General features: G+C 42.8%; 2 protein-coding genes across 4 annotated transcripts in view; one reads left to right on the top strand and one right to left on the bottom strand.

Moving 5' to 3' along the window:
* The window catches only part of zgc:112416 (uncharacterized protein LOC550509 homolog), a 31,321-nt gene that overhangs the window by 3,401 nt on the left and 3,623 nt on the right, over nucleotides 1-24,297 (bottom strand). The gene's annotated exons all lie outside the window — the stretch shown is intronic.
* Nucleotides 2,775-24,297, top strand: part of pcnt (pericentrin) — a 38,941-nt gene continuing 17,418 nt past the window's right edge. For 2 of the 3 annotated variants that reach the window (XM_053497840.1, XM_053497838.1), the window contains exons 1-30: nucleotides 2,775-2,953; nucleotides 5,841-6,008; nucleotides 6,113-6,280; nucleotides 6,941-7,090; nucleotides 7,650-7,748; nucleotides 7,851-9,776; nucleotides 10,245-10,400; nucleotides 10,489-10,584; nucleotides 10,672-10,815; nucleotides 10,904-11,159; nucleotides 11,281-11,360; nucleotides 11,495-11,687; nucleotides 11,818-11,918; nucleotides 12,342-12,453; nucleotides 12,552-12,798; nucleotides 13,296-13,374; nucleotides 13,525-13,741; nucleotides 13,855-14,096; nucleotides 14,864-15,372; nucleotides 15,877-16,480; nucleotides 16,847-17,056; nucleotides 17,157-17,309; nucleotides 17,705-17,851; nucleotides 18,718-18,878; nucleotides 19,267-19,436; nucleotides 20,988-21,211; nucleotides 22,245-22,407; nucleotides 22,546-22,737; nucleotides 22,901-22,927; nucleotides 23,297-23,529. In XM_053497840.1, coding sequence (XP_053353815.1) covers nucleotides 2,906-2,953; nucleotides 5,841-6,008; nucleotides 6,113-6,280; nucleotides 6,941-7,090; nucleotides 7,650-7,748; nucleotides 7,851-9,776; nucleotides 10,245-10,400; nucleotides 10,489-10,584; nucleotides 10,672-10,815; nucleotides 10,904-11,159; nucleotides 11,281-11,360; nucleotides 11,495-11,687; nucleotides 11,818-11,918; nucleotides 12,342-12,453; nucleotides 12,552-12,798; nucleotides 13,296-13,374; nucleotides 13,525-13,741; nucleotides 13,855-14,096; nucleotides 14,864-15,372; nucleotides 15,877-16,480; nucleotides 16,847-17,056; nucleotides 17,157-17,309; nucleotides 17,705-17,851; nucleotides 18,718-18,878; nucleotides 19,267-19,436; nucleotides 20,988-21,211; nucleotides 22,245-22,407; nucleotides 22,546-22,737; nucleotides 22,901-22,927; nucleotides 23,297-23,529 — 7,275 coding nt within the window. In that variant the 5' untranslated portion in view covers nucleotides 2,775-2,905. The remainder of the gene's footprint in view (nucleotides 2,954-5,840; nucleotides 6,009-6,112; nucleotides 6,281-6,940; nucleotides 7,091-7,649; nucleotides 7,749-7,850; nucleotides 9,777-10,244; nucleotides 10,401-10,488; nucleotides 10,585-10,671; nucleotides 10,816-10,903; nucleotides 11,160-11,280; nucleotides 11,361-11,494; nucleotides 11,688-11,817; nucleotides 11,919-12,341; nucleotides 12,454-12,551; nucleotides 12,799-13,295; nucleotides 13,375-13,524; nucleotides 13,742-13,854; nucleotides 14,097-14,863; nucleotides 15,373-15,876; nucleotides 16,481-16,846; nucleotides 17,057-17,156; nucleotides 17,310-17,704; nucleotides 17,852-18,717; nucleotides 18,879-19,266; nucleotides 19,437-20,987; nucleotides 21,212-22,244; nucleotides 22,408-22,545; nucleotides 22,738-22,900; nucleotides 22,928-23,296; nucleotides 23,530-24,297) is intronic. The other variant, XM_053497839.1, reaches the window with a different exon arrangement.

Below are 24,297 nucleotides of genomic sequence, written 5' to 3'. Positions count from 1 at the left end.
ACTACATTCGTGTTTATTAACCAAGCAGAACAGGTCTAAAGGATGTTAAAAAAAAGTTTAATCAATAGATCAGTCTCACCTTTTCTAGAAGTTTTATTTTCAGACGAGTAATTTGGTCAACAATCTGATCAGTCATTGCAGCAAAATAGCTTTAACACCAGCTTTAAATGTTTCTATGTGCTTTTTGGGGTAACTTGCATCCTTCCACCTAAAACTAACATTGAAGAAAGAGGTTTGTATAAAACTGAGTCATGTTTCTCCACCCGCGCTTGTTTGCTGTGGACTTTTCTCTTGGTTGCCAGAAACATACCCGTGTCCCTCTGCCCAACCCTGCTGTTACCATGTTACGTGTCTGGCTTTATTTACTTCACTGGGAGATTTACAGTTCGTTAGAGCTGTTCTGTATGTTAACGTTTCAGGATTCAAGGATTCAATGGTTCAAGGATTTCAATTGCAAAATGTTATGTGGTTGATAAATGCCTCAATCAAATTTAATTTGTGTATTAACATACACTACTAGTCAAACGTTTGGATGCAAGTTTGGGCTCATTTTCCACATTCTAGAACAATACTGGCTATATATATATATATAAACTGAAACACTGGCCAATTTAGTGTTGGAGGTTTCATTGCTACATTTGACCAGCCTGGTGGCCAATCTTCATTGATTGCACCAGTAAGAGCAGAGTGTGAAGGTTTAAGTAGCAGAGTAATAGCACAGTTTTGCTTAAAGTATTGCAATGCACACAACATTATGGGTGACATATCAGAGTTCAAAAGCGGACAAATCAGGGGTGCACGTCTCGCTGGTGCATCTGTGATCAAGACAGCAAGTCTTTGTTATGTATCAAGTGGCACGGTTTTCATCATGGCCTGCTCGCTCATTCTCCAGTCTCTAAACCAGGACAAAGAAAATGAAACGGTTATCATGTTTTAAAAAAATAGAAGATGAAAAACTATGTAAAACATTTACAATTAAACATGATTAGGTTCACATTGTGATGATGTTTATGATAAATGTCTATAAAGGGAATTCAATTATATGTGAATCTTTTGTGTCTTGCTGAATAACTTTATTGCTGAATAGATTACTATTTAAATAATTAAATATAGATTAATTAACGGTGAAAGACATTTTAAACAGATAGGTAAAGTGTCCTTGACGGTAACTTATTTGCATGTTTTAGATATTAAAGGAGAAAAGAACTGCACTAGAACTACACTTTATCTTTAAATATTATTTAAATAAAAAATTTAAAAATTCATATTTATGTGTAAATCCATTAAACCTCTTGCAGGTTATAAAAACATACCACCTTAGTTCATTTACTCAGCTCCGTAACCTGAACACATTCGGCCCCACATAAAATTGAAATATTCCACTTACAACCAAATACAACCTTGTTACACAAATTAGAGATACTGTAGAAAGTAAATTTTAAGAAACTCATTATTAATCCTCGTGTTGTAAAATTTTTACCATTTACAGCTTAAGATAGATTAACACTTTTTATTCCTCTGTACATTATCTGTACCGCTAATCATAACTGGCTCACAGGGGACCTAGAGCGCACACACACAGTCTATCACACACTATGAACAATTTCGGAAAAACATCAGTCAGCCTATACGTAAATATATATTGTTATGTATCAAGTGGCACGGTTTTCGGGCAATGTCAGCATACCCCATAGAAGGACAAGCCACATCCAACAGAAGTAACTGTGGATGCAAGAGGAACATAACTGTTCGTCAGGAGCTCCACAGAGTCAATGTACATAGCCGGGCTGCTATAGACAAACCTTGCCATACGTCGGTTTTAATGGTGACAGCAGCGACAATTTTGGGCTGCAGACAATGTGAAACATGTATTGTTCTATGATGAGTCCACCTTCACTGTCTTTCCCACATCCGGGAGAGTTACGGTGTGGAGGAGCCCCAAAAAAGCGTAGCACCCAGAGTGAAGCAGTGGGGGTGGATCAATGATGGTTTGGGCTGCAATATCATTGCATTCCCTAGGCCTAATACTTGTGCTAGATGGGCCAAGGACTACCGAATCAGGACCATGTGCACCCAATGGTTCAAACACTGTATCCTGTAACCCGTGTAACAGGATGATAATGCACCAATACACACAATAAGACTGGTGACAGAGTGGTTTGATGAACATGAAAGTGAAGTTGAACATCTCCCATGGCCTGCACAGTCACCAGATCTAAGTATTATTGAGCTACTATATATATAAAATAATAAAAAAAAAATTATATTCCCATAAAAAGTACAAATAAAAAAATATATATAAATATTATTTTTGTCCCTTTGTATATACTTTTAAAAGAAATAAATCCTGATTAATATTTAGGCTTAAAAAGAAAAAGTTCGAGCTCGCGGGCTGATGCGCGCGCTTGTAGAGGTTGTGGGCGTGTCTTGTGCTTAGAACCAGTAGAAAACGAGATTACTATTTTAAAAAAAAAGTGAGCGAATATGGCATTCTAATCGTATAATAACAATAAAGTTTTAAAAAGTTCCCCAAAATATTAAATGTTAATTACACCCTATTTGCGTGTGTTTATTTTGCGCTTGACTAACTTGTCACTAACTTTCTGGTACTAACGAAAACAGAAGACGGATTTCAACGGCACAGGTGCGCGTGCCTTCAGTGACGATCTGATTGGCTGTCATTTTTCCAGCCGCGCATTCCGATTGGTCGGTGGACCAGCACAGCCTCATAAGGGCGGGGTTTAAAGTGGTTCGCGGCCATGTTGAAACTCGCACTGACAGTTATTCCGTTGTGATTTCTCTCGAGTTGGAAGCATTGTGTAAAATTTTCCCCGGTTACACGCGCGCTTGTGCCAAGTATTAATTTATTTTTGTTGGTTTCTATGAAAGCCTTAATTTGGAGAAGATGGACCAAGAGGAGCGACGAAGAAAACTAGAAGCAGGAAGAGCGAAGGTTTGTGTAAGCTTAAAAAGTCTGGCTAGTTAGCTTAGCCGTGTTTGCTAGCTGATTGTTTTTGCCCGCAAATTAAGCAGGAGGTGTTGTCTTTAACTAGCAAATAAAATCAGTTAATAGTCAACATTTGCGGGTTGATTAAAGCGGGATGATGGTGTTATAGTCATTTAGTCAAATATGATAAAATGGCCAATGAAGGTGCCTGAAAACTTTGCTGCAAATGTTTCTTTTTTTTTGGCTTGATTTCAAAGATGTGAATGGAGGTGGTTTAAATGTGCAGTAGCTCCTTTTGTTTAAACAGCTAACCCGATGGATGTAAAGAACATAAAAATAAACACTGAATTAGTCTGTGACCTTAGCAAAAGTTTTTAAACTTGTGTAGGAGATGGATGTCCGGTCCGGAAGGCTTGTTTGTTGTGTTTGGATGCTCCATCTCTCTCTAACCACAGTGTGGTGCGTGACGTCACGGGTGATCCTGAATCAGGGTCATTGAGTTTGATGATGGATTGTGTGTGTGTGTTTTCTGAAGCGTTAAATGATCTCCAAGTTTGTACGATGTAGTATCACAAAGTTTTGAGACGAGTCTTGTAACATGCACGCACGGTCACGGGGATCACCGGCCTTCATAAGTCAGCGTGCCAAAAGACTTGGTCCTGTGTACATCGGGAGCTGTTCAGCTGGTGTAATTATGACCATGCGTGTTCTCACGTCTGGACGGCAAAGAGCGAACGTGAAATTTCTCCGTGAAACTGGGCAAATCTACCACGGAGATGTTTGGCAAGGTCGCGGCGATGCTGCAAAGAGTCGTACAAGGTGTTTTAAGTAGCACGTACGCTTCGAGAGCGGGAGACGATGAGGAAGACCCTTCAACAAGCTCGCTTCCTGAAAATGTCGACAGGAGGAACATCGCATCGGAGTCTGCCAAGAACTCCGTTAAATTGTCAAGGATGACCCGTCAGGGATCATTACCGGTGACGAAACTGGGGTGTACAGTTACGACCCTAAGACGAAGCAATAATCTTCACAGTGGAAGAGCCCGTCATCTCCACGACCAAAAACGGCGAGGCAGGTCCGCAGCTCGACTAAGTGCATGCTCATTGTCTTTTTCGACATTTGCAGCATTGAGCATCGTGAATTTGTCCCCAGGGGTCAGACTGACAATAGCAAACTCTGCTGTCAGGTTTTAAGGCATTTGATGAGATTCATACAGCGGGAGAAAAAAAAATGTGCTTTTTAAGAGTTAATCTGAAAAAACGTTTTGATGCTACGTCCACATAAGTGACCCTAATAAATTTTTTTAATTAAAAAAAAAATTTTCAACGGGCTGTCTAAATGTACGAATCTGATGGTTTTTATGATCAGATCTGAGTCACTTTCGTATGGGGCCCTAGATTGGACACGTCTGATATTAGGGGTGCGCCAATCGGCCGATTCATTATACTGTTTGTCTATTTGTGTAGTACTTTATTTATTTAATATTTATAGCTACTATTTCAGTGTTCGTAGGTAAAATATCAGCTTAAACTTTTCACACTTCAGTAATGCAGTAAAGTCAAAAAGACCACCCACCCCCAGCAACAACGTACTGCATTTTCTTGTGTTTGATACTTTAAACTAAAAGCCACCTCGGTGTGTGTTTTTTCTTAGAAGCAGAGCATAGGCATTCAACATTGTCAGTGTATAGTGTGATGCATACCACTTGTGTCAGAGATGCCACACATACCAATGCTTTCAAAACAAGCACCGTGGGTGAACTCGAGTGCTGAGGTGCTTTTGCTAGCATTTGCATCACACGCCAAATGAAGCACTGTGCTCAGAGGTCGCTGTCTCCCAATTCTTACAGCTATTTCCAGCTAATATGATGTGCTAAATGCATGCTGCCTCTGAGTGTTACTCCGCCCCCCAACAGTTCGAAAAGATGTGGTCGGCTGATGTCACAAGGTTCAGAGGAAACATGTGATAGTCTTTGGCTCTCCTGACTGAGTGGTAGTAGTAGCCTTAATGTGGGAGCCCCCTAGTGATGGGGAGGAATTAGACACGACTAAATTAGTGAGAAAATCTTAGAAATATCCCCTCCCCCCTAATAAAAAAAAAAAAAAAAAGAGAATTCAATCCTAACTTGAAAGACAGGATTTGTGAGGGGGAAAAAAAGGTTATCTGTGTAGAATTAGATTAGCGTGAGCCCAGTGCTGTCAATCATGCTCTTACAGTCCAAAATCAACACATTCGCTATCAAAACATATAAATAATACAACTCATCAAAGTACCAATGACTTAATTCTTCCAAGACTTTTCCAACCACATAAAGGCAAATCATTGAAGAGTTGAACCCGCTTAATTCTCTTAAGGAAAAAATGTAAAATCTTACTTGATGCACCTGCCTTGAAAAAGAGACGTGGGACAGTTTAATCTAGGTTAGATGCTTTTGTTTTTGTAAGCCATTTGCTTTGTTTCCCTCACAAGATGTCGAGACTGGTTATGGCGTTCACTCGAGTCATTATGGTTCGATGTGGGCTCACATGTTTTGTCTTGGTTGATGTGTCAGTGTTGCATGACTTTGGCTGTAATATCGTGTGGCTGCACATGTGCGTCGAGACGTAAACCTGGTCAGAGATGTGCCCTTTATCTGGAGTAAGCTGCTTAAGAAGGTTGTGGGGAGATCACCTATGAGGTTGTGTGTCACAACCAGATAGTGGTACAGCTCTTTTTCAGTTAAAAGAGTTCCTTTCAAAATGTAGTTTTTTTTCTTCTTTTCAATGAACAATTTATTTTTTTTATTCCTCTATTTTTTTTTGTTCTGTACATTCATATTGAACTAAGTTGAGTTGTTTTGCCCCTATTTTTCTGGTGTGCCTCTTTTACTACATGCACTTTTCCTGTGGAGTAGCTTGCGCACTACAGACAGCAGCGAGCAAAGGAAAATGGTGCGAACGCGATGAAAAAGACCTCAAAGAAGAAGAATCAGACTGTCCAGGGGAACGACCATTCAGCACAAGAGGAGTCTCAACTCGAGCATGCTCATGGCCTGGACTGCAAAGATGACCTTCTCCCCGAGGTTTGATTAATTTATTTATTAATCCCCACCCACTTTATAATTAAATTTATTAGCATATATGTCGGAGCATCAGGTTATAGAATGATGTGTGATCGATCGTTTAGGAGTCGGCTCAGCCTTACGACGCTGCTGATCCAGATGAGATGAACAGAACGGATTCGCAGGGACAGTGCTCATTTCCTGTGGACGGAGCTGAGGAAGATCAGCCCGAACAGCAAGAAGACCTTTTAGGAGAATTTGTAGTCTCGCACACGAGCAAAGAACAGCTGAAGGTAAGCGTGTGAGGGCCGGGCGATGTCACAGGCATCGTAATGGGTTAAGGATGTTATCATGACAATTTTAAGATCATCTTGTAAACCAGGTCTAACTTAAGTGCTTACTAAAAAGGTTATTATTATGGTATATAATAATTATTATACAGTATAGCAAAACAGCAAAGGAAAAACATGATGGGCAAAAGCACAACCCAGAACAAATTAGCTTGCCGGCATTTGAATAAATAAATGCAACCAATGTTTTAAATAACTACATGAAATAAATCCTGATGTTGAAACAAAACATACATTTTCTTTTCAATAATCTTTAGGATCAAGTAGTTTATACAAGATGCAGAATAGGACACGCAAATCTTTACTATCGAGAGAATTTACTATCATGTAAAACCCTTCTGTCCATCAAACATGTTTTATTTGACAGTAATTCTTTTACTCCTGTGAGGAACTTTTTGTTTTATTATTAACGCATTTTAAACAAGTTCTTTGGAAAAAAAAAAGAAAAAAATATATAAAACATATCTTATCTAGCCCTTATCTATAAAAAGATAAATGACTGAGTGAGAAGAGAACATTTGCTTTTCTTTTCAGTGCTTAATGGTAGAATGATAATGGTTAAAAATAATGAGTTGCTAAAGGTGTTTTTTATTAATGCCTTAGCGGTTACAGGCAGCAGTGGAGAAGCGGAACGAAATCATTTCACAGCTCAGCGTCAACCTGCAGGCGGCGCTGACGAGCCGAGACCAAGTGCAACTGGAAGCGCAGCAGCTGGCGAGTCAGATACAGGAGCTGCAGCAGCAACTACAGCAGGTAAGAGACATAACCGGGCATAAAAGTACATATCGTGCTGGACACCTATCACATTTAGCTACAGTAAAACCTTGGTCTGCAAGACAGAACAAAAATAAGTAATTTAATTTTAACTTGATAAACGAGTGAGGTCTTTATTTACGAGTACTGTAGTACGTACAGTATGCGCTTTGTCTGAACCAACGGTTCTACTTTTTCTCTCACGTTGCCAGAGTGTGGGTAATCGGCTTCCATGCTCGGTTGTCGCTAATCTCCATGTGTGCATGTATTAACTAGAACATTGTGACCATTTTTAAAATTTTGTGTCCAAGTGTAGTGACTGCAAAAACAGCCTCCATGAAGAAAAAGGTTAAAAAGGCTGTAGCAGTGCGGGAGATCAATCTGACATCACGTTTCCGCGAAATCCTCAAAAGGAGGAAAAAGAAAGTTATTAGACAGGTCCCTTGTTAGTCACGCAAATTCTTACAGCTAAAAAGGAAAATGTGAGCCAGACAACAGTGATTCCGTTAGTGTGTGTGTGTCTTCCTCACACCATTTAATGGTTCATTTTCTATCTCAGGCTAAAAAGTATCTGCGCAGTAAAAGCGTAGGATGGCTGGATCTAATTCCACCCCAGCAACCCCCCAGGCAGCTAAAGACATTTCAGGATTCTCTGCAGGTAATTTTTTTTTTCATCTCTTAAGACAGCACATGCACATCATATAAACGGTGTGTGTGCGTGGCATCAAGGTTTAAACTTTCGAAACTTTTCTTTTTCCAGAAAAGTTATGAACAGGCGGCCCTCCTGTCTCAGAAGGAAACGGAGATCACGGTCCTTCAACAGAAGCTCACGATCATGGAGGATTCCCTCACTCGACTTCAGAGCATTTTCACGCCAGATAACATGGTCCAGATCGAATCAGACTTATCCCAAAATGGTGCAGCGCCATGTGGGATTAACGCCATCCCAGAGAACAACCTCGATTCGAGCGCTGATCTGATTCAGACGTTAAAACGCGAGCTGGAAGAAGAGCGTCAGAACAGCCAGCGTGCGCAAGAACGTGCCAAGAACCTGCAGGAGATGGTTGTGAGATTCGAGAACGAGAAGGTCGAGATGGAGGCCTGCTTGCGATCAGTCCAGGATGACCTCGAGCGTGCGGAGAAACAGGCGCATCAGGATAAAGCCGAGAAAGAGAGACTCAACCAAGACGTGTCGCGTCTAGACGCGCTGGTGCGAGAACTTCAGGACCGGCTCCGGGAAGAGGAAGAGACGTCTAAGCACCTCCGGTCCAAATACGAAGCCGAAATCGCCAACTGTGAGCTGCGTCTCCAGACCCTGGAGGAAGAGAGGATGTTAAATGTGGCGCAGTTAAGTGACGTGCATGAAGCTGCGCTCAGACACCTGAAAGAGGAGCACTCCGAGGAAGTCAGGCGAATTCAGGAAATGCTGGACCAAGCCCAAGAACGTAACATCCAAACGGCATCTACAACCGTTACCTGGATCCAAACCTCTGAAGAACACCACACTCAAGAAACGGTGAGCGAAGGATCTTCTGAAGTCGTTCTAGGTACAAATGTCTCAGTTAGCAATGACCTCATGATGGAAAGGTATCTGGCGTCTGCTGTGCAGCACGAAAGCTCGTGGCTGGATCAAAGTCTGGAGGAGAACAGCATCATGGAAAACTCGACTGTCTCCAAGTTGGAGTATGAAGACGAGTCAAGATTTTTGATTCACTTTGATTCTGGTGCTCATACCACAAACCCAGAAGATCAACCGTCCGAGTTGGATGGTTTGTCCTTCACCCAGGCTCCATCGCAGAGCTGCAATTCGACCTCGAATGAGCTGAATGAGAGCATGGATCTGGGCAAGGAGCTTCTGATCCAGCAGTGTAGCGAGCTCACCGAGCAGCTGGAGGAGAAGGAGAAACATCTGGAAATCCTTCAGGAAGAAGTACGGCGCTCCGTGGAAGAGTTGGAAGAGGCACGAGAACGTTGGAGTAAAGCGTCGGAGGAGCTTGAGGAGGCGAAGTGGGAGCTGGAGACGGAACGCGACAAGAGGCTTCACTGCGAAGAGCTTCTCAACGAGAAGATCCACGAACAGGACAACCTGAAGAACAAGCTTAGCTACCTGGAGAGCCAGAAAGAAAGGGAGCAGCAAACCTCCAAAGTGGAACTTGACGATGCAAACTCTTCCACAGCGGAGATCCTGAAGAAGCTCAAGGAGGACAAAGTCAAGCTTGTTCTCCAGCTTAAACACCAAGAGCAGCTGGTCCGAGACATTCAAGAGCAGAAGACAGCCGGAGACTCTGTGAGCTGTGAAGTCCAGGCCCTGTTCGGGCGACAGCTCTCCTCCCTACAGGCTCAGAGGGACGAGCTTATGGCCCAGCTGGAGAACCAGAGGGAAAAGAACCAAACCGTGTCAGTGCTGCTCGGACAAAAGACCCTGGAGGTGGACTCTGCCAACAGGAAGATTGAGCAGCTCCGAGCCGAGGTGGAGGAGAGAGTGGAGGACGTGCAGAGGCTTGAGAAGGTCCGAGTGGACATGGAGTCCAAGCTGACGTGTCTTAAAGAGAATCTGAGTAACATCGAGGAGGCGTTGCGTCAGGGTTCTGCAGAGAAGGCTGCTTTGGAGAAGCGACTCCAGGCGCTGGACGAGCAGAACAAGAGCATGGCGAAGGTTCTGGAAACGGAACTAGAGAACTTTGAGGTGTGGATTGTTTCGTCCTCCCCCCTTTTTTTTTTTTCCCTCTTTGCCCTCTTTTTGTTTTTGTTCGTTTCTTCTGTTTATCTTTACTTTTTTTCCCCTCTTCTTGTATTTCTTGTTCTCTCCTGTTTTTTTTTTTGCCAACCTCTTCCCATTATTTATTTTGCCCTTTTTCTGTGGCTTTTCTCTTCATTAATTTTATCTTTTTTTTTTGTCTTCATTCTCTTTTTTCCTTTTTCATTCCTTCTATGCTTTGTTTTGTTGTTCATTCATTTTGCCTTTATCTCCCATTACTTTTCTTCTATTTTAATCTTTTTTATTTTATTTTTTTATTGCAATTCTTTGGGTACACACTTCTATTTATTTATTTTTCTCTCTTTTTTTTTTTTTTTAGTAGATTTTTTTCCCCACAATTTATTCTTTTCAACTGTTTAAGTTTTAAACTGCGCATTTCAATTTTAAACGCATCAGCTCCAGCTTCAAGCCAAAGATGTGAATCTGGAGAAGATGAAGGAAGCCAGAGAGAAGGCGGAAGAGGAGCTCATGGAAAAGGAGAATGCTTTGCAGAAAGAGCTGAGGGAACACCAAGAGGAGAAGAAAAGACTTGAGGAGAAACATCAGCAGGAGGTAAATTAAAAAATGTTACTTTTTAAATGGTCAGAAATCTAATTGATTAATCCGGTATTTAAGTCATTTAATGCATTTGTCTCTTCAGGTGCTGGATTGGAGTTTGCGCTTGGAGAAGGAACTCTCAGTTCTGCGCTCGAACCTGGAAGAGGAGCAGAAGAAACAGATCACCCTCATCAAACAGGTATTAATCATTTATACATATGTGGCCTGTTTTTCATGTTACATTTGCCTCGTTCGCTTTAATTGTTGGATCTTTTTTCCCGCCCAGGTGCACGAGCGCGAGCACCAGAGAGAGATGGCCGAGCAGGAGTCTCAGCGGCTCCAGGAACTTGACCGTCTCAGGGCTGAGCTCTCTGAGGAGCTGAGAGACAGCATGGAGGCTGCACACCAGGCAGAGCTCTCGCAAGCCCAGGTCGGTGCAAAACACGAAACGTTGTTGCATTCATACTATAACGCACGTAACCCGCGGCGCAGATGAACCTGTTCGTCTTGGTACGCAGGCGCAGCACGCTCTGGAGCTGGAGGCTCTTCGTCTGAGCCTGACCAACCTGCATACGGCGCAACTGGAGCTCACGCAGTCCAACCTGCAGAAGGAGAAGGAGGCGGCGCTGAGCGAGCTTCAGGCCAGCCTGAGGGAGAAGTGGGCTCAGGAGAGCGCCATGCTGCAGACGAGACAGCAGTTCGAGCTCGAGAGGCTCAGAGAGCAGAGCAGGGAACAGGAGAGACGGGCCGAGCTTCACCTCCAGCTGGCCATCGGTAAGAGGCTAAAACGCGCAAAAAAAAATTTGAATGCATGTGCAATTAAACCAACTTTTTTGCACAATGTTATTAATCACATTTCTGCTGTCTTTTTTTTTTTTTTTTTTTTTTTCAAAAGACGATCTGAACTGTGTGTGGGAGAAGCGCATATCAGAAGAACGGATCTCCTTGGAACAACAGCAGGCCGCTAGACTAGAGGTAAAGTCATGTTTCTGCTTTATTTTATTTAATTTATTTATTTTTATTTATTCCCCTCCCCCTTAAGTTATATTTTAATAGAGGTGCACTACACTAAAAATCAACCCCTTTTTTTTTGGCTTAATATCCGTCAGGATGCCAAGGCTCAATGGTTACAAGGCAACAAAAAAGAGGAGACGGAACTTCAAGCAGCCCTGAAGAGAGCTGAGGAAAGCTTGGCCGAGACGCAACGCAAGCTCGAGCAGCTTGAGCGATCTAAAGCAGATGAAATCGGGCATCTTGAGTCGGAGTTGAGTCAGGCGTGGGCTGACCGAGACTCTGCTGCTCGTGAGTGGTCTTTTACGAGTTCATCAGGCGACCTGAGTAGTAGTTGTTTAATAAAGATGATATAAAATAATATTTTATTAACGTGTGCTGTGTTTTGGAGCACAATATTGAAGTGTTTCTAATGATTTAGGCGCTGTTGAAGAACTGGTTGCTAGTCACAAGGTGGTGCTACAGGAACAGCAAGCTCGCACACAAGAGCTGGAAGAACAAGAGAAACAGCTGAAGGGAGAGGTATGGCAAACCCGATATACTTAAGATTCAAGAGCAGGGATGAAACACTTGGTTATTGTTGTAGCAGAAGCGTAATGTAGATTTTACAGCCAAACGTTTTCTATATTTTCTATACTATAATTTTATTAGGTTATTTATTCAAATAAGGAATATAAAATACAAATTTTTTTTCCACACTTTTTTTTTTTTTTTTTCTTTTTTTTAATCATTCTTATTTCATATTTATTATTTAGAATACTCTATTTTTTTATTTTAAGGTCATGGGTGGTTGTTAAAACATTTCACTTTATCATTCTGTGTATGTGACAATAATTATTATTTTTTTTTTCGATTCATTGTGAAACCTGTAACCTGTCAATTCTAAACCCTTAATGACTGTAGCGTTATTTATTTATTTATTATTTTTTCCCCTGTTTGTTTCAGGTGGATCGTCTGCTCGCAGAACAAGATGCGCAGAAGACCAGCTCCGAGCAGGAAATCGCTAACCTCTGGTCTCAGCTGGAGAGCATGAGGACCAGCAGGCAGGAGCTGGGAGGTACTGGAACATGCTTCACGTTAGGTCAAACTTTGGAATATTTGGTTTAAAGCATAAAAAACAAAAAAAAAAAAAAACCACCACCATCTTTCTTCCAGAGTTGAAGGAGCAGTTGCTGGCACGGACGTCACGCGTTGATGACATTGAGCGTCTAAAGCAGGACTTCTCGCAGCAGCGGCGAGAGCTCCAGGAGCAGAACGAGGCGGAGCTAGAGAACCTGCGCGTGTACTTTGAGCAGCGGCTTCGAGCCAGCGAGGAGAACCACCGCGAGGAAATCGCCCTGCTGCAGGTGCGCCTTGTAGAGGGCGCTCTGGAGGACTCGGCCCTCAAGCCAGGAGATGCAAGGTAGGTCAGGTGCACCTGTGATGTAGAGGCCGTATGGAAATAATTCAACAGTGTGAAATGCTGGAAATTTTGACTGATTGTAATGTTTTGTGGTAATTTCTAAAGCTTTTTTTTTTTTTTTACCCCTTTTTTTATAGTAATAAAAAACAGAAAAGCATAATCTTTCTTGGAAGACATCCATGGGAAATTTAGTAAACCACTCTACCGTTAACTGTTAAAGCTCTAACACATTGGATACTCCTTCCATAAGTATTTTCTCCACAAATATGAATTATACATGTATAGATGAATGAGCTTTTACAAAAGAAACAAGAACATCTTACAACAAGCACTAACGAAGCTGTGATTCGCAGCAGCACTAATGTCCGAGTCGCTTTCATAGAAAATAATCCAACAGCTTCTGACCAGCCAGAATCTATATTTCGAACATATTGTGGCATTAATGTGCTTGTTGCATGGTCATTCATGGTGTACTAAAGTATCTTCTTGGATTAAAGCTTTCTGTCTGATGGGAAGCCTGAGGAGGACGGGGTCGACTCCTTGGCAGAGATTACGGAGCAGCTGGAGAAACACAAGGTAGAGTTCTTGGACAAAGTGCGACAGAGATATGGTGGTGGTAACATTAAAGATAAAGTGAACATATCAGTGTTAATACCAGGGGCTTTTTGTTAGTATTTTCTGGTTTTTAATGATGTTCCGGTCATCCTTTGCACGAACACATCACAGCTGGAGCTGGACACACTGCGCCTGCAGCTCGAGGAGAAGCACAAGCTGGACCTGGAACATCTGCGCTGTAGCATGGCTCTGTCCTATAGAGAGGAGTTACTGCAGGCTCGTTCAGAGCTCACTGACCGCTACTACAGCGACATGGAGCAGCTCAAAACCAGACACGCTCTGGAGATCGAGCAGCTGCGGGCCAAGCTATCAGACAGCCACCTCAAAGGTGAGATCACGAACGCCTCATAATTAGATTTTGAGACCTAATTTAACTTCCCCCATTCACAAGTCATTTCTAGACTTTGACTTTGACTTTCCACTTTGCGTTTCCACTTTCAGAGATAACAAAACTGCGTCTGCAGTCCGTTTCGGATGTGGCACGTCAGGTGGAAGTGGAGCTCGAGGAGAAGACCCGGCTCCAGACTCAGGAACACCAAGTCCGGCTCGCTCAGCTTGCCTCCGACACGGAGCGCATACTAAGCCTGGAGAAGGAGTTAGCGGAGCTCGCCCTGCAGCATGCCCGAGCCCTGGAGAGGACCACCGAGCAGCACACAGACGAGCTCAGAGAGCTGGAGGACAGGGTGAGGGAGAAAGAGCGATACCAGGCTGAGACAGTCACGCGCTTTGAGTTCTTTGTGTTTGCACAGAAGCTGTTATAAAGGAAAGAAGCACTTTCTGTGATTGAGAGACTGTCACATGACTCGAGTGCTGTTCTAAAGGGCTTTCATTGACAAGAAGGCGCTTTTTAAGAAAGGATTCTCTAAAAAAAAATTATTCTTTGAAAAGCATTACAGTGTATACTTGTATACCATACAAGTAAATACTGTAAGTATATTTGCAAAAAGATGTATATCTTCCGTTGGATATCTTTAATAGATATCCGGAAATTGCGAGTTCGATTCCCGGATGATGCTGTAACATCTCGCAGCCGGAGGTATAGAGAGAGCGAATTGGCCGAGCTCTCTCAGAGGGGAAGGATGAGAGGTACCTGGTGCTCCCACATTAATCACAGCTTTACAGCCAATCAGGGGCGTCTGTGAGCTTAGCAAGCGGAAGGAGTGGATAGCGCTGTCCTCCGAGTGCTTTACCGCAGTAAACACGTTGATGGTCTTCGGCCGTGCCGACTAAGTGGTAGTAGTAGACTTAATGTGGGAGCCCCCTAGTGTTGGCAAGGAACTGGATACGACTAAATTTAGGGGGAAAAATCCAAAAAATTCAAAAATAAAATAAAAATCTCGATCTTGCACATGACAACACCTGAGACAGGATTGTTGTTAAAGACATTGTTTTTAGGCTTTTGTCCCTTTCCATATCTTTCATATCTTTTTAACTCTCCTCTTTCATTTAGCTTAAGAAAAACTTTGCAGAGGAACTCCGTACACGCCTTGAAGAGGTGGGGCAGGAGGAGCGGGCCCGCGTGACTGAGGAGCTCTCCCACCGCAGAAGTGAGGAGCAGCTCCAGCTTGGGGAGCAGCTTCAAGCTCAGGCTGAGGAGCGTCTGGCTTCCCTAAGGGAGGACCTCCAAAAAGCTGCTAATGAGGAGGGAAAGGAGATGGAGAAGAAGCTTGCGGAGGCTGAGGAGCTCCAAAAAGCTGCTAATGAGGAGAGAAAGGAGATGGAGAAGAAGCTTGCGGAGGCTGAGGAGCTCCTGGCTGTAGAAAGGCAGAGGCTGCATGCCTTACAGGCTAGTTTGGAGAGTGAGGAGAGCCCTCAGGTTGTGGCCCTGAAGCAGAGGCTCGAGGCCCAGTACGCGAGCGAGCTGCGCACTGCCAAGAGCACCATGGCGGCTGAAGTGAAGGAGCTGAACACTTTGCTCAGGGAGCAGACCGAGAGCAGGCTGCAGGAGGCCACGTGCAGGTAAGTAAATTAACTTTTAGAAAGGAATTTAATCTATGGACGGGTAGTCCCCGACTTATGGACACGAGTTACAAGTTTCCGCAGATACGAACGGACCTTCATAGATGTGCATAAATCAAGTAGTACCTCAGGTGTATTGTACAAAAAATACACTGCAGTGCACCAATCCTCTCATGCCTCAAAGGGACAGGGACAACTGTCTCTTTTCTCTTAGAGATCAATTTCTTTAGGTGCTGTTATGGATTTTGGCCACATGATGGCAGTGTGGGGAAAGGGGGCAGATTTGGTCATGTGGATTTGGATGCTTTACATTGTATATTCATGTTAATGGCATACAGGACTCACTTTATCGGACTTAAGAACAAATCATACTTACGAACAATTTCAGTTACGTAAGCACTTGTAGGTCAGGGACTACCTGTAATAAAATGTTACTTTGTTATTATAATTTTTTTTTAATTGAAATTTAATTGAATAACTTTAAGTGATAATCTGGTTATTTAGGCATCAGGAGGAACAGAGGCAGCTTGCAGAGAAACTCAGCCAGCAGAGAGAAGAGGAGCTTCAGAAACAAAAGCAACAACATGCTCAGGAGCTGCAGGCCCAGACAGCTCTTCTGGAGCAGAACCTTTCAGAATTTCAAAATCTTCAGAAAGAGTACCAGGAACTCAAAACCCAACACCAGAATGAGCTGGACATGCTCTCTCTCAATCACAAGGCAGCGCTGGATTCGCTCGCTGAGAAGCACAAGGCGGAGCTCGACAAGCTCCAGGTGGTCCTTCAGGAGACTAACGTAGCGCAGCTCGAGGCTCAGGAGGCGGAGCTCATGGCGCGTCACAAGCAGGAAATGGAGGAGCTCGAGACCAGAATGCTGTGCAACATGGACACACTGGAGAGCACCTACCTGAAGGAGATCCAGGCCGTGCGAGAAGAGAAAGAGGACGCGCTGCGGGAGCTCGGGGCCTCACTGGAGCAACAGCAGGCTAAAGAGATCGAGAGAGTGAAGCAAGAGGAGCTGACGATCAGAGAACAGCTGAGAGAGGAGCTGGCGCGGGTCCACGTGGACAAGTTCAGTGCCATGGCGACGGAACTCAGCCACGCCCATCAGGTGAGCAGCCTGGTTTGATGTTAAGCACTGAATGTAAAGATTTTTAAACTAGATTTGTGTGACCACCTCCATGGGAAGTGTTTGTGTGTGAATAATTATCACGTCTTTTTTTTTTTTTTTTTCCCCTTTTCTTCCTTCCTCCTGTAATTTATTTACAACGGTGATTTTACTAGTAGAGCAAGATAGATAGTCCTTATGGGATTTGAGCACTCGTTAGACTGGTCTCACCCTTTCAGTCATGGCAGCATGCAATTACGTCTTAACAATGAACAATGGTTGCTCAGTAAAGCTGTTTTATTTGGACCTGAACTTCACAGCTCTGTTTAGTTTTTGCACAATCGTCTCTGATCATTTTTATTTTCGTAGGGCGAGCTGTCCGCGGCTCTCGCTTCCCAAAAGGCAGCTCTGGAGTCGGTTCATCACTCTGCGTTGGAAACCCTGCGACAGCACGTGCTGGATCTGGAGACGCAACACGGCTCCGCCCTCCATGAGATCACCGACATGACCACCAAGGAGAAACATCAGCTGCAGCAACAGCTGGATGCACTGAATACACAGCACCAGCAACAACTCCAGGTGTGTGTGTAAAACAACTGGCTTCTATTTATAATGTTTTTTTTTTGTGTGAGACATTTTTTTTTTTTTGTATATGACGTCTTTCATGACCGTGGGATAGGACCTGAAGGCAGCGTCCGCCAGGGAGATCGAGGCTCTGCACAAGAAGCTGGAGGAAGAGGCATCACAGCAACGAGTCCATTATCTGGAAGAGGCGGCGCTTTTGAAATCCCAATCAGAGGAGCAGCTTCAGAAAAAGATCGCACAGTTAAAGGTGAGGAGCCAGATTCTATTTAAGATGGTTATAGAAGGCTTGGAAAAGAGTATCTTTTACCGCCGCTGTAAGTTTCAAGTCTCATTCACCAGAAGTCCTCTTTCAAACTTACTTTCTTCATGTATTTTGTGCAGGATTGCCATGAATTTGTATGCGCTGAAACAGCATTTTTTTTTTCTCCTCTACTGTAATAACAAAGACGGCAAATGACACATGACTCCGGAATAATTAAGTTGTATTGGTCTGTTGAGCTCTTTTGATGTACTAACTGTGAAGCCCTGCCCCTTCCCTCAGCTTCAAGTTTTCCTGCCCTATTTTTTTTTTCCATATTTAAAAAAAATAATAAAGTGAAGTGTGTTGATTTGTAACAAATTATCGTGGTTGTTGCGGTTTAGGAGGAAAGCGAGCAGGAGAAGGCCACCGCTCTGGACGAGCTGGAGAGAAGTCTGCGTGAGCAGCATCAGCAGAATGAGCTCGGCTACACGGACAAAATGAACCAGCTCACTGCACAGCTCCAACAATTAGACACTGTGGTCTCGCAGGTGAGGCCGTCCCGAAGCAGGACGCTTAATCCAGTTTCTTTCTAAGTGTTGTGTAGATTAGTTTTTCTTTATCATATCAAAGTTTTGTATTTGTAGATGGATGTGTGAAGAAAAGCTACAACATTTCTAACCAGTGTATTGTATTAGATGTTGTGTAGTGTAGGAAAAGCTGCACATTCGTTATAAATACAAGGGAAGAGCACAGAAGCACCAGACACGTACCTAGGGTTTAGTACGGGTTCAGTAAACACGCCCGCAATTGTTTGAGTTCAGGTGTGATACTGAAACAGGTCGTCACGCAACATGGTAAACTTTTTTTTTTTTCTTTAAAAATATTACTTTTCTGTTTAATTTTAATCGTGTACTACAATTCAAGTTCAGAAGGTTTTGGTCATTAAACATATTTTTAAATAATATAATTAATACACCAAAGTGATATGTTCTTATCCTGATTTGAGAACATGAGTTAACTTCCCGTTCTGCACGCACATCTGTTTTGTTTTGATTGTAAAAATCTGTCAGATTAGTTTAGGGCGATATTAGATCCCTTGCAAATCCCTCCGAGGGACCCAGTTGCCGTGGTTACTGTGTTGCGCACTGGTTTCTGTTAGCTCTGTTTGCAGGCTGCTAGGCAGTGGAGTGGGACGGCATGTCGTACACACTCCTGTTTTTCTCTGCCACTCCCACACAAGTTCATGTCACATGGTCACTTGTGCATCTGATCTGTTCAGTTTGCTGGTTGTTAGACTCTTCCCTCTAAAATGCTCTTGTTCTACAAAACTGTCTGAGGGTGTTTGTGAGAGTCACATGACTAACGACTAATGACTGGTTTTCTGTCTCTGGTGTCCGTGTTTCCCTTCCCACAGCTGCGTGCAGAGCTGAGCGGACTGCAGGGCGAGCTAGAGGGCAAGCGGGCCGAGATGGAAACGCTGGAGACTCTGCTGCAGCGGCGCGAACGCGAGAGTCAGGAAGGAGCCAACCTCCTGAACATGCTGCGTGATGACCTCAACACCGCCACCCAGCAGAGGTGGGGTTTGGAAGCTGCTGTTTATTTTAATTTTTTTGTTAGTTCACTTTTTGAATCAAGTTTGATGGCGAACACGTTGTGACGACGTGCTGTTATAGGAAAATAACCAATGACATGGTGGTGTGATTGAAGCTCTCTTTTCTTTCTTGTAGTGGAAAAACTCGGTTTACGTTATTAAATAAAGCTAATTATATAAGCATCCACTATACACATGAATGGGCTGTCGCTATGGAAACAATAACCTATTAGAACAAGCACATGATTATCAACATGTGCTTTGCAGCTGTGCTTATGTGCTTATGCTTAACTTTTTTTTTTTTATTAAATTTTTATTTTAATTATAATTATTGTTTGGAGCTCCTTAAGCTAATTGTTCCTTCACACTTAGACAAGACCTTCAGCTGGCCCATGACCAACTTCAGCAGCTTGTCCTCGAGATGCTTCGGATTACGATCGCGACAGAGGACGAGATCAGGCGCAGGTTGGGGGTTTGCGTGGAAGCTGATTGCAGCGCTCCAAACAATGTGCCGAGTGACAACCATGACAACCAAGAGACAGGTTTGGCTCTCGTTCTGTGTAGGGCTGCAACTAACGATTATTTTGATAATCGATTAGTTGGGCGATTATGTTTTCGATTAATCGATTAATCGGATAAAACCTAGCCGCTTCTTTAATTTGATATTTCGCTTATAACTATAAAAAAAAAAATCAGGGTATTATTTATGTATAAAAATTAACTTTTAAAAATGCAAAAGCCACAAAGAGTTTAATAATCTTTAATTTTGACATTTTAAACCTTAAATGAAATGTAGTATATAATATATACAGTGTGTGTGTGTATATATATATATATATATATATATATATATATATATATATATACATATACACACACACTCAACAAAAATATAAACGCAACACCTTTGTTTCTGCTCCGATTTTTCATGAGATGGACTTAAAGATCTAAAATTCATTCCAGATACACAATATTACCATTTCTCTCAAACGTTGTTTACAAATCTGTCTAAATGTGTGATAGTGAGCACTTCTGCTTTGCTGAGATAATTCATCCCACCTCACTGGTGTGCCACATCAAGATGCTGATCTGACATCATGAGTAGTGCACAGGTGTACCTTACACTGCCCACAATAAAAAGCCACCCTGGAATGTTTGAGAGAAATGGTAATATTGTGTAACTGGAATAATTTTTTTATTTAAAATTATTTAAAATTTTAGTTTAAAAAATACACTGATATATTCAGTTGATAAGATATAAACAGCTAAAATAATGTATTTTTGTATAATAAAATGATGTATGCATAAGTAAAACCACAGTAAATTACAAGTTTACTTTGTAGTGGACTATAAAAAAAAAACTGTAGAAATGCAAAAATCTAATAGTTACAAATATGCTGTTATTTGCATTCGCTGAAAACCACAACAATCACTACATGTAATATTCTACTGTTATTCACACCGTGTAAATTAAGCTAGTCTAAAATAGCGGCATTTAACTAATCACTATTGCTCATGAGGTGATTGCGCAATGTGATGCTAGCGAGTAGCACGGGAACAGATCTAGCGCGACTGTCCCGAAGTTAGCAAACAGTTTAAACTAAAGCACTTAAACTATATAACTTTTACACGATGAAGAGAGAGTTTTTACTGACCCTGCTGACGTTTCGCCATCCGTAACACCAACATGCTTTCTTTTTAAGTGTTCGTGCATGACATGCCATGAAAGCTCAGTCTTGCATAGCGTGCAGGTTACCGTCTTCTTAGAGGTGTTTAATGTAAATCACTCCCATATCTTGGAGGACTCGGGGCGCGCGCTTTTTCCTGCAGACCCTTCTGTAACCTCCATTGCGCGAGCGGCTGTGTGTATTTGTGCATCTTGTGGTCGCGCGCCTCAGTGACGTGAGCAGCCCAACTAATCGATAACGGCATTCGTTGACAACGAATTTCATTATCGATAATTATCGATTTTATCGATTAGTTGTTGCAGCCCTAGTTCTGTGTTTAACCTTTATAAGCACATGCGACCTCATGACGAGCAATAAAAAAAAAAAAATTATATATATTTCTTTCCTCGTACTCTTCTCTTCCAGCCGACGTGGACAATGGTGCTGTAGAGGGTGGTGTGAACTGCAGCATGTTTTCATCCGTGATCGATGAGGGTCTGGAGCTGTCTCAGAGACTGTGTGAGAGTTTGTTTTCAGGCCCTGACGGAGAGCTGGACTCCGAAAGAGAGGAGCATGTGCTGGGGGCCTGCACTCGTCTCCGCGCTGCAGTGGACAAACTGCTAGAGATTGTCTCTGACTCTACGGTACAGGTACATAGTCCGTCAGAATCTAGCTGGGATTACAGTGTTTTCCTACAGGTCTGAAATATACTTGCGGTGGTACACCTTAGAACGAGCTGGCGTGTGTGTTTTATTATATGCGCACACACACCGTGAGAGTCAACCATAAAAAAAAATAGTAAGATGTATATTATATAGAGCAATATATAATCTACAGCAATAAATTATGCTTTAAAATATTTATAAAAGTTTTTCTTTTTGTATATTGTAGTAATAATAATAATAATAATAATAATAATAATACAAGCATTTAAGTGCTTTTTTTTTTTTTTTTTCCCTCGACATCATTCCCATATCTCAGGAGCAGTACAATGTAAACATTTAAACAGTATAGCTAGTCCCCAACTTACAAACGATTTCCGTTACAGCAGCGTGTTCATAAGTCGGATTTGTTTTCAAATCCAACAAAATGAGTCATGTACGCCATGGACACGGAGATATAATATAAAGCATACCAATTTACTTGACTAAATCTGTCCCCTTTTCCAACACTGCCATCATGTAGCCAAAAACTGTAGGTAATGAAGTTTACATGTAAAATGTTGTCTGTGTCTTTAAATCGTAAGGGGAATTCTGGGCAACATTTTGTCTCGGAGCGAATTTCTTCATGGGCAATAATGGAAACTGACCCCTTTCACAACCCTTGGTTATTATGTAGCACGACTTTCACGCACACAGCCTGTAAAGTGTAGAAAGTTCTTGCACTGTGTGAAACTGCGATTCTTTGCAGAGCAACGTGCAACCCTCCAGTACGGGCGCCCTATATTTTTTACGGCATCTGGAATCTGCTGCATTTCTTGCGCCTTAGTACCTTGGTCTGCCGCTACCACTCCTGTACCCATTTATTCTGCTAGCTCGAGAGGGAATTGTCCGCTACTACTGGTTTTAATCAATCGCGGGTGTCGGATATACAGATTTTTAAAAAGGGTATACTCTTTGTGAGAATTGCTGGATTGTGGTGCATGGGGAAACTGATGAGGTTTTCTATTGTGTCTGGGCAAAGCTTGAGCAGCTGCGAGCTCTGCAGGCCATGCTGGATGAACAGTTTAGCGAGGGTGGAGAAGCGAAGAACGCTTTTCTGCAGCAGCACACTCAGCTTCTGGAGCAACTGGACCAGGAGGCGAGTGTGAAGAGTCAGCTGCAGCTAGAACTGCACAAGGCTGAAGGTGAGAACCATGCAGTATGTATGCATTCAAAGGTGTTTATATTTGTTTGTTTTGCAGTCGCGTATAAACATTGCCCTGAATAAATATTACCGTGTGGAAACACAATTTAGTTAAGCCACTAATCGTTTGTATCTTCAGGTCTGCTGGACGGTTATGTGGCAGAGAAGGCCGTTCTGGAGGAGTCGCTGCAGCAGAAGGAGACGCGTGAGCAGAGGCTGGTCGAGGAGCTGGAGAGCACGCGGGCTCAACTGCACGAGCTCCGGGAAGAACACGCACTCCTGCAGCGGCAACGAGACGCAATCTCTGCAGGCCTCGGAGAACCTGAGAAAGGTGGGACATGGATAATTGGTCGTGGGGGGTCGACGATGACTGGATTTGCTCTTAAGGATGGAGCATCATGTGGTACCTTTTGTCAGTGGTTGTCATGATATGAGGTTTAAACTCCATGGGTGGAGATGTTCATTTGATTCTGAGTGTTCTTCCCGCTCTATAGGCTGTCCTGCCGTGGGGAAAGAAAAAGGTTTGTCACTAGAATTTGAGGCTGGCGTGATGTTTTGAATGTGCCCTTTTTGTTTTTATTATTTCTTGACATCTAACAGCTTCTTTTATAAGCTTCCTTTTAATTTAGTTGTGTTTAACTTTGGATTTCTTCAATATGTTTCTGGTTTATTTGTGCTATGCCGCTTGCATCACCAGCTTTGACAAAGTGGAATGTTATTTTATTCATCTTTTCTTTGATGAATAATTAGTTTAAATGACATACGGGGTAAGTTGGCATAATGATATTGCGCATGCCTGCATCTTTTGTTTCCAGACCATGTGTGTAGGAGAGTGTGTCTAGGTGTATTTGTGTTGCACTCAACCCGTTTCTTTACGTTTTTGGTCACAGCGCTGTTGGCTGAGGCCGAGCGGCTCGGGCAGGAGCGCGTGGACGTGCAGAGACAGGCGGAAAAGGATCGTGTCGGGCTTGCGGGTCGGCTGCGCATGCTAGAGCAGACGGTGGAGGAGCACGAAAACAAGGCGCAGCAGCTGGAGGAGCAGCACCGCACCCAAACCGAGGACCTGCAGCAGCACATTGACGCTCTGGAGAAACAGCTCAAACACCACCGCCAGTTCATAGACGTGAGTACTTGGATTATGAACATAATTTATTCCTTAAGCAGGCTTGTATTTCAAAATGCTCATAAATTTAAAGCCAATTTCCCCATAAGAAATAATGAAGACTCAAATTATTTAATCCACAGCCCAAAGAAATAAAAACATAAAAATAATATATATAAAGTAAAAATAAAACAAATTAACCTGCACTTTACATTTACTGTATGTGTGTGAAGTTAACGTAAGAGGAAGGGAGGAATCAGACCCCCTCCCCCCCCTCTCGCCTTGCATGATAACCCCTCCTCCTCTCTTATTTGAGTTTCACACACTAACAGAAAAATTAACAAGGAACATCACCTATGATGAGTGCATAATAACAGAATCACTACTTTGAAGTAAAAATAAAACAAATTTACCTGTACTTTACCTTTTGCAAAGAATTGTGACAGAGCAGTGTTTCCATTAGAGAGAGAGAGAAAGGGGTGTGTATCTGTGTGAAGGTGAGAGAAGAAGGGGGGGGGTGTCTGTGTAAAGGGGAGAGGGGGGGGTGTTTGTGTGTGTGAGAGAAAGAAGTGGCACGGTGTCCAAACGCGCGCGCACACAACGACTTGCTGACCCAGGGAGAGAGAAAATGGATCTTTAACCTCTCTAATGACTTTCTTTTGCTTTACATGTGCGCACACAAGTGTTATAATAAACAGTACACCCGCGCTGTACACGCACATACAGGCAGGGGAGGCGATTTTCCCTAATTCCGCAACGCAAGAGAAAAAAAAAAAACATTGGCACAGT

This window comes from Clarias gariepinus, chromosome 6 (genome assembly GCF_024256425.1).
Source record: "Clarias gariepinus isolate MV-2021 ecotype Netherlands chromosome 6, CGAR_prim_01v2, whole genome shotgun sequence".
Lineage (NCBI taxonomy): Eukaryota > Metazoa > Chordata > Actinopteri > Siluriformes > Clariidae > Clarias > Clarias gariepinus.
Note: the sequence above shows the minus strand (reverse complement) of the source record. Positions and strands in the feature narration are given on the sequence as shown.